This window comes from Fusarium venenatum (genome assembly GCF_020744135.1).
Source record: "Fusarium venenatum strain MPI-CAGE-CH-0201 chromosome Unknown EDB82scaffold_1, whole genome shotgun sequence".
In the NCBI taxonomy this organism is placed as follows: Eukaryota; Fungi; Ascomycota; class Sordariomycetes; order Hypocreales; family Nectriaceae; genus Fusarium; species Fusarium venenatum.
In genome coordinates, this window is record NW_027072129.1 from 9,293,760 (window position 1) to 9,312,994 (window position 19,235).

Here is a 19,235-nt window from a genome sequence, read left to right on the forward strand (position 1 = left end):
AACTTGCAAATACAAAGGCAGGGAGACAAAACTATCCTCAAAGACTCCATGGGGTGACACCTAGGAGCTTCAACGCATTTTCAAAAACTTGCCTTGTATTCTCGTAGAGAGTAAGTCTTGCTTCGCTCGCGGATTCTTGGTCGGTCCAATCTTTCTCATCGTCATCACCAAGCGTGACCATTAATTGATCAACTAAGCGCAACAAATACCCAACTATAAAAGATGGCTCGAGTGACTTGAACGAGCCGTGCGCTGCATCTGGGTACTGCAACAGTATACGCAATAGTTCGGCATAGTCCTCTGATTCCAATGAGGCATAGTCTAGAGTTGCGTAGTTGAAGTTGGTGGGTTCCGACCCTAATTTCTTCAAGAGCCTGGCATAGCAGTTTTGAATGGCTGTACCTGTTTCGCCTTCGAGGGGCGCCATCTTTTTTGCGTCGCTTGCATAAGACGTGTTGCGCTTGTGGTAATGATCTTGAACAAATAGCCCGGCAAGACCAAGTATATCCACTGACCTCTCCGAACTATCGACATGAGAGATTCCCTCATCTTCCTCTTCGAGATCAGCCTGTACCATGGATCGACAACCGTCAATATAATCACTCAACAGCTCTGCGCCCTTCAACTCTTCTGGAAGGCCGTTGATCTTGGCAAAAGATGTATGCTGGATGCGGTCGGCAAGATCCTGACGACCCATGAGCTTTAGTGTCTTGATGACTCGGTTGAAATGCATCTCTTGCTCCATCGCAGCGACGTAGATCATCTTGTCGAAGGAATGTGCTTTAAACCGGTCGAGCACTGCAGCAACATCGCGCAAAAGATATGAGGTAGTCCCGTTTCTGTATCGCAATACCGCAATGGATAACCCCTTTGCTTCGTGTTTCGAAAAGTCGATTTGCCAGGAATCATCGTGCTCTTCATAAACCCCCTTCTCTTTCAAAGCTTGTTCCACTTCGGCGATGGACTCGGAAGTAACCTGCGACTCTCCGGAGTATTCATCAAAAGTAACTCCGAGTCGTGCGTAGGAGTCTGTCAAATCCTTGACGGTAGCGTCTCTGAAGCGTTGCCACAATTCAATGGCCCCTGGGTCCTTGTCTTCCATCTTCTTGAAGAAATCATCACGCTCGGCGTACAGGCCTTGCGACTCAATCTCCGAGGCGTCTTGGTCATTCGCTTTCATAGCTTTACACTTTTCTACTTCTGGCTTGAAAAGCTCTTCAATTTTGTGCTTCACTTGAAGGAGATGGCGAAGAGGCTGCCTTGAAAATTCGTCTTCGGAGCCAAACCGCTGCCAACCTGCAGCAAGGAGACCAATTTGCTTACCCCAGTCTCCCAGGAAGTTCATCCTAACGATATCCCAACCCATACTGGCATGAATATTTGCCACATAGGTGCCTAAAAGCGTGCTACGCAAGTGTGATACTTGGAACTCGCTCGCCATGTTGGGAGATGAGTACTCCACGATGACTTTCTTCTTTCGCCCTTCAGGCGCCACCGGATCAGTGAGTCCTAGAGACGTATCATAGCCATATGATACGCTTCTATCGCTGATATACGACAGCAGAAGTCGGGGCAGCGTGTTTGGGGAGAAGAAGACCTGGAGACGAATACCGTCTCGAAGAGGGCACCCAAAAGGAGGTGTTCTTGGTAACTAATTGTGGCCCGTGTCAGTATCCCTTAATTCTTTTGGATTAATTTCAGTATATTCCCACCTTCTGAAGAAGATCCTTAGCGAGGTCTTCATTATTGATACCCTGAAGTCTCAGTCTTGGGGCAACAACCACAAGGTCCCCCATTCCTGTAACGTTGGATGTTTGAATAGCATCATAGGCAACCAGTCTATCGCAATTTGTGAGTTTCTGTATTGTTTCGGCGAGATAGACTCGAAATATGTCCTGCGGATTGTGCACAATATCTGCGCCGGGGTATTCTGGAATAGGCGTGTCTAGTCCTGCCTTTCCGAGAAGGTTCTCGATTCCACTGACAGAACAAGTTGTCACTGCCATAGCCACGATGTTCGCTGTGATGGTGTTGAGAGAAGAGAGAAGTGAGTCAGATGTCAAATATTTTGAGGGTTGCCTTCTGAAGCAGCTAGCTGAGCTATAAGGCAAGGGCGCCCAACTGCATTTGAAGTGAGAGCTTAGGAGTTAGTAGTCGGGCATCATGACAGCTTACTCTTCAAAGCCTCAAATTCAGAACATACTTCATGATTTGCTTACAATGCTCTATGCCATTAAAATGCGAGGTGAGCTGTCACCCCTCCAAGTTGTCCCTCAAACGAGGCTGTCAGCGAGCAATTGGCTGTAACTCACCAACAGAGAGGAAGATGGTGTATCACACAACCCCGCGATAGTGTCAGGTTACATTTGAGACTCTCTCTTGGTTATGCCATTGACGTCGCAAGACGTGTCATATCTCGGATGTGATCATCTTCAAGTTGATGCCTAAATCCCAGAGACTCGGTCGGCCAAAAGGTTCTAATGCATGTGAAGAAGGGCACGAAGAAAGCGACCAAGAGTCATTGACTGGTAGCCTTATATTTTGAGGCCTGCAACTAACCCTTTGTAGACATTGCCAAAATCCCAAATGGCTCCCTTGAGGCAGTCGCCTTTTTCGAACATGGTACGACCACATACAGTTGATGTCAAATGATAACAAACTACAGTGTTAATCCGAAAGTCTGGCTCGCTCTCTGACGGTACAGATTCGCAGCCCCTACTTCTTGGGTGCGTCCTTCAGTTCTCGTAACTCAATCCCGCAGAACCTGAAACGTGTATGTTGTATTTGACTGTGTAAGCACTTTCCTCGGGCTGTTCTCAGTGGCCTCTCCTCAAAACATCTATGCAAAGTAGTAGGAAACCCTATTGTGGTTCGTCAAACCAGACAAGTGTGTTTTGTCAGTTGTCAATTAAAACGTCGTGAGAACAGCGTCCGATTGACAACAAGACTCAAATCGAACCAGGTATACTAGACTTACAATAACTCTCATATAGGAAGTCCTGGATCTTCTCTTCTCAAACCCTGTTTCAAGACCCCGACAAAGAACGCAAACCCAGAACGATTCCACATCCAATCCAAACATTTTTTTGCCAAACGAATCACTGTATCATACCGTCGACCCAGCCTTATTCTCCTCGGAAATCCATTTAGTTTTGCCCTGAGCTCTTTACCATAAAAGGCAACATGTTCCCGGAGCATATACAATATTCCCACTATACATATGACGATGAATGATACCACAAGAAAGAGGTATCCAGGCCAGGATGCTTCATCGCCTTTCTGCGGTTTTCCACTGTAAACTTGAGCAATCAAGGACAGGATGGCAAAGGACTGTGTCATGTTAGCCTTGCGTCTACCAGGAACAAGGAGGCATAATTACAACTGCTGCAATTGCAAACTCCTTGGCTCTTTCGTCTCTGATTTGCTGTTCATCTGCACGATCGAGCTTCCTCTAAGACAAAACGTCAGTTTTGCCGATCGAAACGATAGAGCATGGGGAAAAGAATATACTTCACGTCTGAGTTCCTTGAATGATCTTTTTGTCTCCTCAAGCTTGTCCCCAACATCCCTTAGCTCTTTGATCTTTTCCTCGATTCCTCTTAAAGCCTTTATAGCTTTGACGTCGCTTCGTAGACTCTGCCAGAGTTCCCCTTGAGGCATGCCGGCTGGGCTCAACTTGACATCATTCGCCAGGAAGTTCTCGACTTCTTCGACGTTCTTCGTATTATAAAATATCACCCTGCTCAATAGTTCAGGGAACCTTTTCCAGTCTTGTTTGTTTGAAGGGTTGAGATTCCTGCTGGGGCCGTCTCTGGTGATGGGTGTCTGTAAAAGGTCAGCCCCGTCAAATGTTTCTTGGACATAAAAGTTATGAACGATATAAAGTCTCCGGTGCTATGGAGTCTCACATACATAGGAATCTAGACTGTGTTTGAACACATCATGTATGCGTGCATGATGTCCATGGATCTTGTCAAGCTGTATCGCCAAAGCAACAAGTGAATATTGCCTCGGACGCCACTGGGCCGCTGTATCTTTCACCTCAACCTCAACTATAATTGGGTCAACACACCCTTCCGAGCTGTCTAGTTCTTCTCCTTCCTCTAATAGACGTGGTTCACTTTCATAGAAGTCATCATCAAAGCAATACGCCGTCCAATGCTCCTCAGTCACACCGGTCGTGGCAAACGAATACACTCCCTCGTGCAGTACTAGTTTCCCTTCTAGGCGGGAGTCTTCTGAGTATCCTAGAAGTCGGCGTAGTTCCTGTATATTCAAAGAATCCAGGGTGTAGCGAGCACGGAACATGGATTTGGGGTCATGAAGCGTACGTCTATCCTGCTTTCCACTGAGACCAATTGCATAAAATGGTAGAGCGAAGCTGATAACGTAACTTGTGTTCCAGAAGTCCTAGGCAATGAAATATGTTGTTAGTGCTTTGAGCCATGTTGCGGGTTTTAGTATCTTCCTGGCTTACAGAGACTTTCAGTTTGATACTTGGAGTTGGACTTGTTGTAATATAGTTTGCAAAAAGATCATGAAGAGCAGGGGCTTGAAATTGATTTGCTGTCTTCAAGATTGCCATTACGCTTGTTCCATCTGGATTACTGACAAAACTTTCAGGGTTAGTAAGAACTATATTCCATGTCTATACAGTAACTCACAGATGCCGGATGGGCCCGATCATCTCTCCTGATGGACCCTCACGAAACCGCTACAGGAGGTCAGTCGCAATGATAGAGCAAAACGAAGTTCATACGCACCTCGTTCTGTAAGACCTTGTAAAACTCAAGGCGACCTAATATGTTCTCATACGAGGGAGACTCGGTCGTAGTGTCTCTGAGAAGCCAATAGTTTCGATCCGATATCCAGGCTTTGGGCTCCTCCACATTTGCTAGTTGATGGCCTCGAATTGTAGTTGGGTCATTTCCAAGAAGAACCCAATCAGCACCCTGGCAGAATGCTTCAACACATAATGTTTCATGTTCTCCACGAGTTGACGGGTGCTTATCCATTACGAACGAGACTTCTGGACAGTCATAGCCATTCCTTTCTCTTAGCATATCGGTGAAGGGTTTGTTATGCTCTGAAGCTGAATACTTGACCATCTTGTATTGCTTCTTCCATTCATCTTGCTCGGTCCATATGACGGAAGTAGCTGTGGCTACCCAGTCAAAGTACCTGGATGTGGCTCGGGAATGGCCATTGTGTACTGGTAGAGTTGGAGGAGGTACTGTGTTCCTTCTTATAAATGGCATGGCTCATATGTGCTTCAGCCTTTTGTCGTCTTTAAACTGTATGTAACTACCTAGGTCAGTCAATTCTTTCATTGATTGGAGGTTGGGCCACGTTCACTTCACCAAGAAGTTCCAAGGCAAACTTTCTAGACAGTAGAGGGAATGATCTCGTGGAACATGTTAATGAATATGAGGAATCTGGCAAACATATTATCCTGGTTCCCCTTCCTCCTCACCCTCTTCCTCCGTGACAACCCCAGCCAATAATTTACCTACAGGCAGAATGAGGTCCAGACCTGGTGCTGGGCCAGTCTCGACTTCAATGTTGTCGGATGACCAAGAGCCTCTTTGATAATTAAAATGTTTGTGAGAGCGAGTGTTGATTCGTCGAGTATCACAGTTCGGGCAGCGTGGATTACAGCAATTAGGACATGGGTCAACAGAGACCTTCATCCCTCCATAACCACACACGCACTATAGAAATGTCAGAAAGGGTCTTTATATATAGGTAGCCAGAAGGCGCGCGCTTATGCGTCAAGAGACTCATAACGGTTGCCTGAGTATAAAACCGTGTCAAAATGTGCACTTTTCCCCCTCTCTCCGGAGCTCACTTACACAAATCCATACCCATACGACTTTCCTTCGAGGGGCTATCTCGATTATTGGGTATCGACAACGGGTGGGAGGCGCAGCAACTTCAGTCCCGTCAGCTGTTTATTTTATCGAGCAACTAGAATAAAAAGGCAAAACGGCGTACAGTTGATACTAGAAGGCCTCAATAAACTCCGATCGGCGTGATCAACAATACCATTGGAATTTTCTGCCTTTTTTTGCTCTGATCTTTTCTCAACGGAAATATCGTCTCCTGCCTTCTAGGCTTCTGGTCAGCCTCAATGGTATCCCCTTCGCCGTAGGGTGGCCTGATGACCGTAGCGAAGTCAATCTTGGCAGCCGCACCTGCAATTGGGCAATGTATGATCTCATTGTCGGCTTTTCTTCTCTTCTTCGTTATTTTTGTATATTTCTTTCGTGTGGTTCGCCTGGAGGCAGTTCCCTGAGATGGATGGTAGAGAAATCAAGGCGTCCATCATCTTTCTTACTACCTTGGTATGTAGTCAGGTTGATAGTTGACAGGGGACTGGTGTTTATGATATGGGTGTGGCTAACAAAATTGTTGCTACCCAACTTCGACCATGATCTAGAACAATGTTTGCAAAACCCGACGCATGTCTCTAGAGATGCATCATGCAGTACAGCAACATTGACACAACCATCTGTGTTACAGGGTGAGTTTCAGACATCAGGTAACGCAGCTCAAGGCCTCCTGCAGTTAACAGTTCCCTAGCGGCATTCTCTAGGATTGCCAGCTGGGCTAGGTGAGCGGTGAACCAGAAGAGTGAGACTTCAATGGCTGGGGTTTTTCTTGAAGTTTTAAGTTTGTTCAAAGGTAAGGTCAAAAAGCCCGCACATTTATAAAAGTATCTATACACCGAGTGTTGCCACGTATGTAGGCTAAGTCGCAACTCGGTATTGATCCCCTTCACAGGGTTTCATTGATCAGCTATCAAGGTTTCTCGGTGAACTTGGACATAAAAGATAAATTATGACACACGTCTAGACCACAAGATTTTCATGGTAAAACATCCCTTTTATGAAACATGAGGCTTAATAACCCTACTATTTACGCAGGTGTAAATGTCTTTCTTTGGGCTGCATACATCTTGATAGAAGGGCTAGTAAGAGCTTACGATGATGCAGTCCGTTTTTCAACATTTTGAAATCAGCCATCTTGGCTGAACCTATGACTCAAAATTTCTTTAACAAAGGCCAAACAGTGACTGTTAAGCCATGGCGTGCAAGTGTCACGGCGGTCAACTAGCTGCATATGATCAGCCCTAGGATTTTCTTTCAACCCTACGGTGGCTTGTGTAGTTGGCCCTATATCGGCAGCTGATAATTCAACAATAGTTATCGTGGGCTGGCTACAATCTCGTATATCAACGGGAAGGTGCATTGAAAAGCCCGAGGTTGATGTGATATTCACTGCTCGTTATTGCTCATAGAGCTCATAACGGCTCCCCAATCCAGGTATCCATCAAACCATATCGAAGGGTCAACCCCCTGAAGTATATCAGGATTCCAAGGCATTTCGTTCCAATCGGGCATTCCAAAATCATCCATATGTATCTCGTTGCCCGGTTGCGCTGTACCAGCTGCGGTAGCTCTCCCGTTATCGCTCATGCCCCGATCCTCCATTTCCGTGTCTCGGACATCACCATCATGGATCTTGAGCGCCGCTGTTCCAGACGCCACTATCTCTACCCACCGCTCCAGCTTTGCTCTTGTGATCCTGACCTTGATGGCGCTCATACTCCAAAGGTTGTGGTCTGAAGTACCATGTTCGGCTGAGGACAGCTGAACAGATGCGTTGGCCTCTTCAAACTTGGAATATATACCCGACAGTATCCCCGTGACGTCTAAGTGCAGGCCTGGTTGAGTTTGAATCTGTGACCGTAAAGCAGCCACTGCAGCCGGTAGTCTTGGGTCTGTACCCTCTCGCAAAACAATAGGACTGGCTGCTTGAGAATGGTTTTCACACGCACTGGGCGTAGTGGCCGATGGCGTAGCATGTGCTGGACTTACACTCGTCGAATGCTCCGATTCTGCTTTGTATAGTTCCAAATTCGGGTTTTGTGCGCTGGTATCCTCGGGCATTGGAATGGGAGGCCTTTTCAAAGGGATCTGCGCTGTAAATTTTGTCCACCGGCCAAGCATTGTCATCCCGTAGATCAGTTGGGCGGCTACCGCAGTGGTCTGGCTGTGGTACTCAGGGATTGGTATCGATAGCCAATGGTCAAAGAATTGCTTCAAAGCGTTTCTTGACTGGTAGAATATGTCCAGTGCCGAGGCAGCCCCTAATGTAGGAGTTGTCAAAGACTCTGACATTGAGATTATTCGAGAAGTATCAAGTAAAGGGGGCTCATATAAACGGAGTGCTACTGCATTAAGAAACACTTTTATCACATCTGAAGAAGCAAGATTAGTGATATCAGGCAAGTCAACCCAGAGAACACTTACTGTCGTTTTGCAGTTCAAGGGGTAGCCCATTTTGTATCCTGTCGAGCTCGGTTTGAAACGCAGAAACATAGGCTGACGTTGGCGCTGTTGGAAACCCGATGACTTCCTCTGTAGGTTCGTCGGGGGCATTGAGTTGCGAGATGCGCTCGGCCAAGTGTTGTATGCGAACGAGCGCTATGAGTCGCACATCTGTCTCATATTCCCTCTCCTGTTCAAGCACAGATAGACACCCCTGGGTGTATTTTGTATAACGCATGGACTCTATCCGTTGGAAACCAACTGCCATCCTAAAAACAAATCAGCTTCACAAAAACCTATCAGGTGGAAGGATGTTCAACGCACGACGATGATAAGTACCATACTCCTAAGAGCGCCCTCCTCTCCTCATTTGTACGTGCTTTGGGCTGGAATGGTATGACAACCATCAAGCTAGTCCTTTCGTGAACAGTTGGACTTCGATTCAAACCTAGCTCGCCAACGAGTGTAGTGGCCAAAGCAATAAGGTTGTTAAGTTGAGCATGCATGAAGCAGTGATACTGATACCATGTAACTATGACAATGATACCTAGTAAAAGGTCTAGTGATCGCTCGGATCGGATGAGCATGTGGTCTGCGACATGTTTCATCAAATGGTACATCTGAGCTCTCATGGATCGCAGACTGCGATTTGATGTGACCATTCGTATTGAGGCCATCAGAAAAGGTCTGGTTTCTCTGAGTTTGGTTGCTGTAACACCATTAGGTATAATGACAAAAGGGTTCAGAGCCTGGAAATCCTTTCGATAGAGGTTGAGAAGCTCCTGGTCTGATCCTGGTGGAGGAGGAACTTCTCCACTGATCTGTCTGCAGATGCATTGCGGCGGCGCGTAAGAGTTATATGTATCAGGAATCGACCATCCTTGAGTATTGGATACAAAAGAAGGTTCACTCTCTTTTGACGAAGGCTTCTGTTGATCAGTAACATGAGGGTCTACCTCAGTTGGGATGCAGGTGGTATCAGTTGCTAGGTCGGCATTAGTCAACCCGCCTGCTTTCAGGAGGTTGACCAATCCATTGAGTCTTTCCTCTATTTGAGCAGTTCGACTGTATGAACCGTGTCAGTGAGCAACGAAACGTGATGTGATGCATCATGAGGTATCCACAAGACTGATGTAGTAGGTACCAAGTGTTTGATTGGGATGACATACGAAGGTTTAACTGTTCGTTTTTTCCGGGGCCGATGGACCTGCTCAGTACAATTCTTAACCAATCTTTCGCATCTATGCAATGCATTGTGTCAGTCCCATTTATGCTATGGCCCCGGATAATTATGGAGAGCTTTCGGAAGAGCCCCGGTAGACCCGGCGAATGGACCTCCGAATATTCGGTACCCTCGGAGTCTGTCACAACGAGACCACATGCTGAGCAGGTCGAAGTAAGGAAAGGGGTAGAAAGAAAATGAAATACCTGTCGCATTTAGATCCAGGCGCATTGTTTGACCGTATGCATTTGGCTTTTGCTATAGAGCACTGCGCGCAAGCAGCACCCCATTTAGCCGTCGCAGGTTTGGGTCTATGGCCACCAGCGTTCGACATCATACTAGGTCCAGATAAGATCTGCGATTGCATTAAAGAGCGTACAGGGAAAAAAAAGATCGGTGAACCTCCAAAAAGAGAACAAGTTCGGCGGAGTTTTGGAGGATATCAAAAGAGGCCCAGCTTGTTGAATACCTTAGTAGGCAGGCAGGACAGATAGATTAGTAGGCAACTACCCTTTTATGAAACGACGTCAAATCAGGAGGAAGACGCAGACAGGGGCCATGGAAAGTCCGTTCTAGGGTGGGTCGAGGGGTCGGGATGGTTCGGACCTTCTGATGGTCAAGCACCGTCCTTGCTGGTAAACAGGTTAGCAGGTACGATATGTAGATTCAATTTTGTATACAGTGACGTTATGCTGGTTGTATTATATATGTTTGCTTATTTGGTCTGGAATTGAATGACCTCCAGCATTGTAAAGTGCCATATCTAAGCTGATTCACTAAACAGTGCCTAGCAACCTCCTACAAGGAATGCCACAAAGCTTCCTCGATAATGTCCCTAGTAATACAATTGAAAAGGAGATACTGGCCCCAGAAACTCCACGAACCTGCCGTAAGCCGTCATAGACTTATCAAAGAAGTATTCACACAATCACATGATAGGGAAAAGAGTAACGGCCCGTCCTCGCGACATTGAAACGAAAGACACACTCTTAGGTTGAATGACTGCATGCTTTGCTACTTAGTGACTGCTCAGAAAAATTGAAACGCATTCTAACAAAGAAGCCCCTTATCGAGGCACCTAATACAAGCTCCGCCTTTGTACGCCCGTATATCAAATACACCATATGATGATACATGCCGCCCTGGAGTCATTACGTTGTGAAAACTCCCTTGGTCGGCTTACACAACTCCAGAAGCCCGACAGTTCCCATAGTCCTCCCTGCTCTTCATTCTCATTCTACTTGGACCTGGACACGCCAGCACCAATAACTCCTGGTAGCTTCTCCTCGCCAACGCTGAATAGCATGCCAATGGCCAGATAAAGGATGGTGACGAGAGCAATGGTGAATCCAGCAAAGAGCCAGAACTGAACGCTGATGTCCTGCTTCGAGCAAGCACCTCCGGCCCAGTGAGTAACGCTACCGGCTTTGGACACGGTGCTAAGGCAGTGGCAAGAGAAGCAAGAGTTGTTTCCCTCGCCATACCTGCTCTGACATTTACCATGGCCCGAGCAGTTGCCAGTTGTCTTCATGCACTCGGACTCCGACTTGAAGCACGTGGATGAAGGGACTGAAGAGAACTTGGGGGTCTCGGGGACGGATGAGGTCTCGGCGGCGGGCACTTCCTGGACCTCCTCAATAGAGGAGATGACGGTCTCGGCTTGTCGGCGTCGAAGGTCCTGGTCCTCACCAAAATCGTCCTCGCGATCGGCCACCAGAGGAAGGAAGATTAAGGTGGTGTGCAATTCGCCTGACTCGGCGAGTTTCTGAAGCTTAGGAAGCTCGTTCAAGAGGGTGGTGGGGTGATCACCATCCTTATGCCAATGTTAGATAGGTAGCACAAACAGAAGAGTGTAAGGGGTCCGATTACCTGTGATCTGCTATATGTTGCAAGAGCTGCTTTGCCGTTGAAACAGTTGTCGTCCATGGCGACAATCTGGCTCAGGGGACATTCCGGCATCTTGGCGACAACGGTCTGGAAGATTTCAGGGTGCTCCCCATTCTCTTTGCTCGGGTCTAAAGTAAAGTCGGGCTTTGTGTTGAAGAGCCAGCCAAAGAACGATTCATACTCGAACGTAGGCATTCCATCAATGTTGATAACTAGCTGGCGCGGCGTCGCGGTCGTGTCATCGGAAAACAATGGCGCAGGAGTTTTGCCAAATTTGTTCATTAAAGAAATGATTCTCTCCTCATCGTCGGATTCAGTGAAATCGCGGAATGAAGGTCCCTCTCCTTCGGGGGCGAGACGCTGGTGAAGGATGAGGCGTGCTTCGCTCGGGGTGAGACTCGTTGTAGGCTCGATATGGTGGGATCCTCGTAGGATGTAAACTTTGGCAAGATTGGTAGCGGCTTGGTGAGAGGCAGCAGCAAAACCTGCAAGAGCTGCACTGAGCCCAATGGTGAGCTTCATTTTGATGTATATTGATGAAGCTTGTTGTCTAGTCCAGCTGAGATAGCTTGAATGTCGCAAGCTTGATACGCAACGCGAAGGGGACGATGCACGTGTCGGGTAGCGGCTTGGAGTTGTTCCGTCATACAGTGTATTGAGTTCCAATGTCTCAGCGCGCAGAGACAGCAGAACACTTAAACGCAAAGTTTGAAGTACAATAATTCATAAATAAAACCTGATTTAGCCTACCTCTTATGATCAGGACTCCTGTTTTCATATCTTGATCTCCCTGATCTGAGTTTGCTGTCATATCTATGATAGGCAAGCATAACGTAGCACAGTGTCTGTATGACGCACACGGTCCATTAAAGCACAATGTGGGCTTCTAGGCTATGTTACCGTGGAACAGTGACGATAACTGTCTTCGCCATTACTAGAATGTCTTTTACTTGCTGAAGTATACCCATGCCGTGATAGGATTCGCTTTTTCTCATTTCATCAGAACTGCCTCTTTTCTCCCAGATCTGTCGCCTCATGGCAAATATAGAGGCGACATGTTAGCTCGACAAGTCGTCCTACGACGAGCAGCTCTCTCCCCGTACAGACCCTCGACTCAACGAATACTCACTTGCCAAATTCGACCTCTCGACCGACGGATATCATTTCTACCATGGCGTCAAAAGAAGCCCGATCTCCAAAACTACCCGGTCTACTTTACAAACCCGAATTCATCCAGTCACAATCAACTCGGTCCTTCTATGAGCCCATCTGAGAAAAAAAGGATCTTAAGAGGCGTCAAATGGCATTTCCGCTTCGATCGCTTTCGGTACGTTCTCGGAATACACGCAGTGTGGCTATTACAACTATGATTCTGACATCTCACTAAGTCGCTGGGCCTCTACGATTATTATATTTTACATTTGCTGGCAAATCTTCTGCACGGTTGTGTTCGATCCTCTATTTGATTGGGCTGATGCTGAATGGGAAGCTTTGTCTGATAAGGAAAAGGAAGAAGCGGAGGCCAACCACGACCCGGACGAGCCATTGTTGTTTCTTCCCTTTCCGTTCACAACAGAGGAAGTTAAGCAACCCCCATACCGAGGTTCAGATCCGGAATGGCAAACATTTGTCAAAATCAGCCAGGACAAGAAGCTCCTACAGGAGATCAAAAGTGAGTCGCATGGAGTCATGAATTACACTCGATCTAACGGAGATACAGATGGTTTGGCAAACGAAATCAAGCGTGGTGTGGAGAGAAATCCTGCCTTTAACAAACTCCTTGGAGGGGAAGTAGCCGTAAGGAAATTCTGGCTAGACATAATATTCCCACCCGCCCCTCCGCCTATGCACTACGTCTCTGGGTAAGTCTCAATCTATTCGCAGTGGGCCTTTCTCCATACTAACCATATAGAATTATGATTGACGAAGAGGGCATCTTTTGGGGTGACCGACCCATCGATTCTCTTGCTGCCAATTTTCTTGCCAAAGCTCTCTACCCCAAGGCCCTTGCAATGGGCTGCTGGACATTTGTTAGCTTCCTGACAAAACAGGTGGCGCAAGATATTGCGAAAAGTATAGGTCTAAGCGAGCCTGATCCTCCTGAATCTGCTTGGCAGCATGTGCCAGTGAATAGCCTTCCTGGCACAATGCCACAGCAGACTCCTAGGGTGGTAGTCAAACACGACGCTAAAGCGCATCCTGCACACCTGCCTCCTGGCTTCAACGAAATCCTCGGTGCTGCATTTGGCCCTGATGCAAAGCTTGATCCCAGGCTCCAAGCTGCTAGCCTGGCTGGCGCATTCGCGTTTTTGCGATACTGGAAACCCACAAAGACTTTACCTTCGAGAGGGTGCATCAAGGTTGACGGTATCGTCGAGCTAAAAGGAAAGACGGCTGTTATGGCCGTCCTAGTTGCAGGTTACTACGATCCCAAAACGCGCCAGTATGTTGCCGTTCAGACCCGACTAAAGCACTTGATGCAGTTGAGACAGCGACCTGCACCTGGCTAGATCAGATTTACACAATTATGCAAGCAAAACACGAATATTTGGGTTAGGCTATGCGCGGCGCTGAGGGTGGGGTTTGACTTGAGATACCACAGGAGTCTGGAATATCAGTATTTGATATTGGATAGCTTCAACTAGTACTGTACAGTGAAGCAATAAGAACATTGAAATACGCCCTCTGACCCTGTATCCTTAGGTCTGTTCCGCAGATGAAACAAAAATCTGTATCCATGTACCCGCAACACCAATGCCATTCATCCAGTACCCTACTCGTAAAAAGGTATTACCGAAAACGTCCCCCATGTACATCCGACGCCCAACCCATGTGCATAGGAAGCATATTCATAGGAAAGGAGGGCGGTCCCATAACCATACTTGTATTTATCATAATTCTGCCATACTCCGGCTGACGCACTTGAGACATCTAGTTCCGCAGCACGTTGACGGTGATGGTGAACACTTCTAGCTCAACCTCCGGGCCCCCTGGCACACGCTCATCTTGGGGAATCGCAGCAATAAGATGCGTTTCGATTACGTTGATCCCATGATGCAGCATGGCCTCGAATGCGCGCTCGTTGGGTTGCTGGCCAGGAGCTTGAAGGTGGAGGGGCTTGAACGGTTGTTTGTTTACCAATGTCCACAGGCTGTACTGTCTGTTATGTAAATGGTTGGGTATAGCAGTAACGACAAGGATTCGTGTAAGATGAGAGGGCAGGTTGATGGTGGCGGCCTGGTCCATCTCCTTGGGGTTGGGCTTGACGGTTGCTAGTACGGGGCTGTGTGACTGTAGGGTTGGATGAACTTGTATTTTCACACTTTCAATAAGAGCATCATCGAGACCTGAAATCGTTAGTGAAATCTTTGGCAAGGTAAGTGGTAGGCAATACCTTTACCGGGACGGCGAGGATGCTTCTGATCCATGTAGCCATTAATCAAGGGGTTTGTTATTGGCTGAGGTGGTGCGACAGGAATAGGGGCAAAAATAGGGCCTGTTGCGGTTGTAGGAACTCCAAGCGTAGCTTGACCAGCGGGGAGAGCGTTCTGGGGCTGTGGCACAGCGGCTGATGATAAGACGGGGGCAGCTTCTTCTGTTTTCGAGGCTGCTTGTGTCGATGGGCTTGGAGATGGGGCAGCAGAGACAGATGCACTTCTGGCCTTTTCTAGCTGAGGGTTAATAGCCTGAGCAGGCGTAGAAGTGCGTGTTGTACCATTAACACCAAGGCCGTTTGCCGCCTCTTTTTGTTGACCCGGCACCGGGGAATCTGCTGGATCCCGTTGGCCTCCAACATGAATGGTAATTTTCTTGGGTCCAGGTGCAGGGGTGTCGCTGGTTCCGCCAACCTTGAGTTTAATCTTTGGTTGAGAGGGCTCTGGCACATCGGCTTGTGCCTGTTTGAGCTGTTCAGTAAAGAACTCCTATCAAGCCAGTTAGAAGACGCCATTATGCATAACTTTAACGACAAACCTCGAGTTCCTGGGCGACAGAGTAAATTTCGCTCCCCTCCTCGTTGAAAAAGTATGCATTAGTCCACAGTAGCTTTGCTTTCTCCTCAAAAGCAGCCCAGGACTTGAAATCGCTGACGCCTGTACTGCCACCTCGGCCATGCATGCCCTTAACTGCCCTCTGCAACTTTCTCAGCGACATGGGATCACTGATGACTTTGTAGTATTCCTTCAGGGAGCGAGGCGGCAGGTTGATAAAGGCTTCAAAATAAGGGCCATCGTATCTAAGAGGATTAGCAATGTCCAGGCAATCGGTAGACTCATGCGTACCCAGGGTCTTCACGTCGTATAACTTCCTCGACAAGCTTTTCTTGTGCTTGCTGGAAGGATAGACCCTTGAAGGGCATATCCTCATATTGATGGTCGGGCTTTGCTGCAGGTACTGCTGGCTTTGGGGTTTCCTTGCCTCTTGTCGATGCTCTTCTTGCTGGCGTACGGTCAGGTCCCCTCCGCTTGAGGGTGATTGTTGTTCGCCTGCGAGAGGTTGGCAGCTCTTCCTCCTCCTCCTCCTCCTCCTCCTCCTCGTCTCCCTTTTCTTCGTCTTCATCGGGTTCGTCTTCCTCGTCTTCGTCCTCGCCGTTCTCTTCGTCCACGTCCTCGTTCTCGTCCTGCTCATCCTCGGCACCATCTTCATCAGGGAACGGGGTAGGCAAAACTTGATAGCCACGAGCTTCGTAAGCTGGATTCGCCTTGGTCATGTAATTGCTGAGTGCCTTTCTAATTCGTTCCGCATCTTCGAACTCCGGATCAGACCTAGAATAGAATTCCTTGGCGTTGCTAATCATGCGTTTAAAGTAACCCTCGAGCTCAGAAAGATTCTTGAATTCGCCATTATTCAGTTTGTTCTCGATCATCGATATTGAGATGGGCATGCGCGTGTTTTCGTAGTAGTCATCATTACCATCGCGGTGTGGTAGCTCCTCGAAATTGGTCGCGACGAGACGCCCACTTTCGAATAGTCAGTATAGTCGGTAAAATAATCCTGTCTATCTCCATACCTCTTGTCGGCAGTCTTGCGAAGGTGGTCCAGAAAAGATAATCCATACGCTGTTGTGGATTCTCGGGTCTGGCCTTTTGAGAGATCGAAATCATTCTAGCCAGAGTCAGCGATCCGTGATACGAATGTTGAACCGTTAGGTATCAATGCGTTTTAAATTGAGTTATGCGACGCATGCGCGCATACAATACACGAAGTTTATGAGGGGCCGGACCTGGACTTACAGTAAGTCTACGACGCTTAGAGCCTCTGTCGTCGTTCTCAGCAGATGAAGGCCCATTGGCCTTGCGTTTGCCGTCCATCGTGATTATAATGAATAGAGTCGCCTAATCGCGCGCATAAAAATGCCATGTACTATACGTCCCCTAAAGAGTTTGTCGATGCACAATGGAATATCGCAAATCGTAGGCTCGAAGTCGCTGCGGCGGCGCTGAGGTGGATTTTGACGCGTGCTGGCTAGTCCAATAATCGCGTCAAGCAGGGTAGTTGCTTGGTACAAGACAATTGAAAAAGCGCAAAATTAAACAATCCACGGTTTATAAGATCCCGGTGAGAAACTCTGCAGAGAACCACAGTGCTCTAAGCTATCGTGGATCTACGCAGTGCTTGCAAAAAGCTCAGATGCTGTCGTTTTCGAAGGTGGTGATAAATTGGGCGGGCCTGTATTCTAGCTGAGGTTTCGAGGTACATGTTAGAAGTACCCGCATTCTGAACGTGGTGTGTGCCTGAAACTGTTAGCAAGGCAACAAGGCAGGAATGTCGACTGCGGGAAAACACGCAAGGAAGCCCACCAATTGCTGGATTACTCGTCACAATAATGGATGTTGGTTATTTAAATTATTAAGAGTTGCCTCTGAACTTTTGATACATATCAATGGTTAAGCTTCGTGCATGTATTAACATCCTATGAAATCGATTGGAAACGATCGCCTGCGCTACCATCGTTTAAGGGCTGTCATCATGATACGGTTCCAACAACACCAAACGAATCATATAATAACAATGATAGATAATTATTCACATTTTGTGTGCGCGCAATGCCCCCTTACGCTTTATGTCACAATCTCTACAGAAAACTAAATGATGAATACCCCCCTCGATCAAACGAGCTTCCTGCTTTGCGCGCCATGAGAAACTCGCCGCCATCATGAATACCAAGTTCCATGAGGGGCAGCGCATGGAAAGCTAAACGGGTCCAAATAGCGGTCGTGGGGCTGCTACTAAGCTCAAGCTCCTATTCTTCGACCCCACATTGACCTCATTATCAAGATCTCAGTGACCGTTCTGCAACTTTGTCTCACCATAAGAATTCACAACAACAGAAAGATGGCCGATACACCAAGTGACCCGCCTCCCGACTATGACAGGTCTACCGCCAGCCAAGGCACTGCTCAGAGGCCATTGCGCAAAGGTCCTTTACCGCTAGAACTCCCTATTCTTAAGCACCTTAACTCCAAGCGAGTGATTCTCGCATCTGCATCTCCACGCAGGAAGGCATTGCTACAGCAGGTATGTGAGAATTGTTATTTGATCTCAGTATACGTTCTTATATTGTTCAGTTTGGCCTCACAAACCTTGAGATTCTCCCATCTACCAAGCCTGAGAATCTTGACAAGGCTGCATTAGGACCATTCGAATATGTAGCTGCGACAGCTCACCAAAAGTGCATGGACGTCTATACCACCGCCCTGGAAGTGCATCTAAAGTCCATTCCTGATCCTGATCTCGTCATCGCTGCAGATACAGTCATTGTTACTAAGGATGGCCGAATCCTAGAGAAGCCTCGAAGTGAAGCTGATCACATCCGCATGTTGAAGCACCTCCGCGACCAGCGAATGCACAAGGTTCTTACAGCGGTCACGGTCCTTGCCCCTAGAGAGGACGCGAGGCACCCTGGTTACGAGATCGACAGCTACACAGAAGAGACCAAGGTGTACTTCTTGAGCGAGACTGAGGGTCTTCCTGATGACGTGATTGAAGCTTATGTCAAAACTCGAGAGGGCGCAGATAAGGCGGGTGGTTATGCTGTTCAGGGTGTTGGTGGTATGTTGCTTGTTGAGAAGATCGAAGGTGGTGTAGACAACGTTGTGGGACTCCCTGTCAGAAAATGCCTGGCCATGGCCGAGAAAGTAATATTTAGACAGCAAGAAGAGGACTTCGAAGGCGAGGGATCGGAAGAGGAATGAACAACGCCAACATCTGACAATTGAGGATTGCCAAATGGGAAATTCTCATACAATTGGAGCTCGGAAGGAATATGACTAACTGATCTTAGTCGCAATTGCTTTTAGTAGGTGGTTTGTGTCCAGCTGGACGTTTACTCAAAGCAACCGCGATGTTGAGAACAGGACTGCGGCGGGAGAACGGTCACATCTTCAAAAGCTACCTACCTACCTAGGTAGTACCTAGGTAGGTATTAAGTATTTATCTCTGGGTCTTGGATGTAGATGTTTAGGGTAAATCATCTTGATATTCGACATAATACTAGTCTAGTAACTTGGATGGAGAATACCTAAGTCCTATTGACATTAAACTACCTCGTCGAATTTTTTCTACCTTAGGCAGTTCATGGTTTTCTGTTATGGGCAAAACCGACTGGTATTTGATATGAATTGATAACAAGATATTCCTATCTAAATTGTCGAATCTTACGAGGTGGTACACATGAACAAGTGTTTCTTATAATTGCGTTCCTCAGTGCAACTTGCCTGAATGGTACCTGCCTTGCTTCCATAGGTTAGGAGGTAGGACCTGCCTATTTCTAGGCCCTGATCTGCATGAAACAT

At 47.4% G+C, this 19,235-nt stretch overlaps 6 protein-coding genes across 6 annotated transcripts; 2 read left to right on the top strand and 4 right to left on the bottom strand.

The window, feature by feature from the left end:
- Positions 1–37: 37 nt before the first annotated feature.
- On the bottom strand, positions 38–5,258 carry EDB82DRAFT_543976 (uncharacterized protein; the record flags this gene model as incomplete). The annotated part of the gene is made up of 9 exons (XM_065609390.1): positions 38–1,651; positions 1,713–2,095; positions 3,021–3,345; positions 3,380–3,451; positions 3,511–3,825; positions 3,913–4,410; positions 4,478–4,616; positions 4,665–4,714; positions 4,764–5,258. 9 exons carry the CDS (start codon positions 5,256–5,258, stop codon positions 38–40), a joined length of 3,891 nt encoding a protein of 1,296 aa, XP_065465886.1.
- Positions 5,259–6,878: 1,620 nt separating this feature from the next.
- On the bottom strand, positions 6,879–10,051 carry EDB82DRAFT_491455 (uncharacterized protein). Its single transcript, XM_065608387.1, has 5 exons — positions 9,762–10,051; positions 9,503–9,574; positions 8,658–9,398; positions 8,316–8,602; positions 6,879–8,263 (listed from the first exon to the last, which is right to left on the bottom strand). The coding sequence occupies exons 1-5, from the start codon at positions 9,920–9,922 to the stop codon at positions 7,278–7,280; spliced, it is 2,247 nt and encodes a 748-aa protein (XP_065465887.1). The 5' UTR covers positions 9,923–10,051; the 3' UTR covers positions 6,879–7,277.
- A 473-nt stretch (positions 10,052–10,524) lies between these two features.
- On the bottom strand, positions 10,525–12,054 carry EDB82DRAFT_491457 (uncharacterized protein). Its single transcript, XM_025738464.2, has 2 exons — positions 11,425–12,054; positions 10,525–11,368 (listed from the first exon to the last, which is right to left on the bottom strand). The coding sequence occupies exons 1-2, from the start codon at positions 11,962–11,964 to the stop codon at positions 10,793–10,795; spliced, it is 1,116 nt and encodes a 371-aa protein (XP_025588166.1). The 5' UTR covers positions 11,965–12,054; the 3' UTR covers positions 10,525–10,792.
- A 443-nt stretch (positions 12,055–12,497) lies between these two features.
- On the top strand, positions 12,498–13,952 carry EDB82DRAFT_521808 (uncharacterized protein; the record flags this gene model as incomplete). Its single annotated transcript, XM_065609092.1, has 4 exons — positions 12,498–12,769; positions 12,831–13,114; positions 13,163–13,304; positions 13,355–13,952. 4 exons carry the CDS (start codon positions 12,498–12,500, stop codon positions 13,950–13,952), a joined length of 1,296 nt encoding a protein of 431 aa, XP_065465888.1.
- A 210-nt stretch (positions 13,953–14,162) lies between these two features.
- Positions 14,163–16,889, bottom strand: EDB82DRAFT_98085 (Bromodomain-containing protein). The gene is made up of 6 exons (XM_025738442.2): positions 16,674–16,889; positions 16,451–16,545; positions 15,723–16,400; positions 15,415–15,676; positions 14,837–15,365; positions 14,163–14,789 (listed from the first exon to the last, which is right to left on the bottom strand). The coding sequence occupies exons 1-6, from the start codon at positions 16,749–16,751 to the stop codon at positions 14,374–14,376; spliced, it is 2,058 nt and encodes a 685-aa protein (XP_025588164.1). The 5' UTR covers positions 16,752–16,889; the 3' UTR covers positions 14,163–14,373.
- A 763-nt stretch (positions 16,890–17,652) lies between these two features.
- On the top strand, positions 17,653–18,989 carry EDB82DRAFT_98158 (inosine triphosphate pyrophosphatase-like protein). Its single transcript, XM_025738431.2, has 2 exons — positions 17,653–17,958; positions 18,009–18,989. The coding sequence occupies exons 1-2, from the start codon at positions 17,776–17,778 to the stop codon at positions 18,633–18,635; spliced, it is 810 nt and encodes a 269-aa protein (XP_025588163.1). The 5' UTR covers positions 17,653–17,775; the 3' UTR covers positions 18,636–18,989.
- The last annotated feature ends 246 nt before the right edge of the window (positions 18,990–19,235 follow it).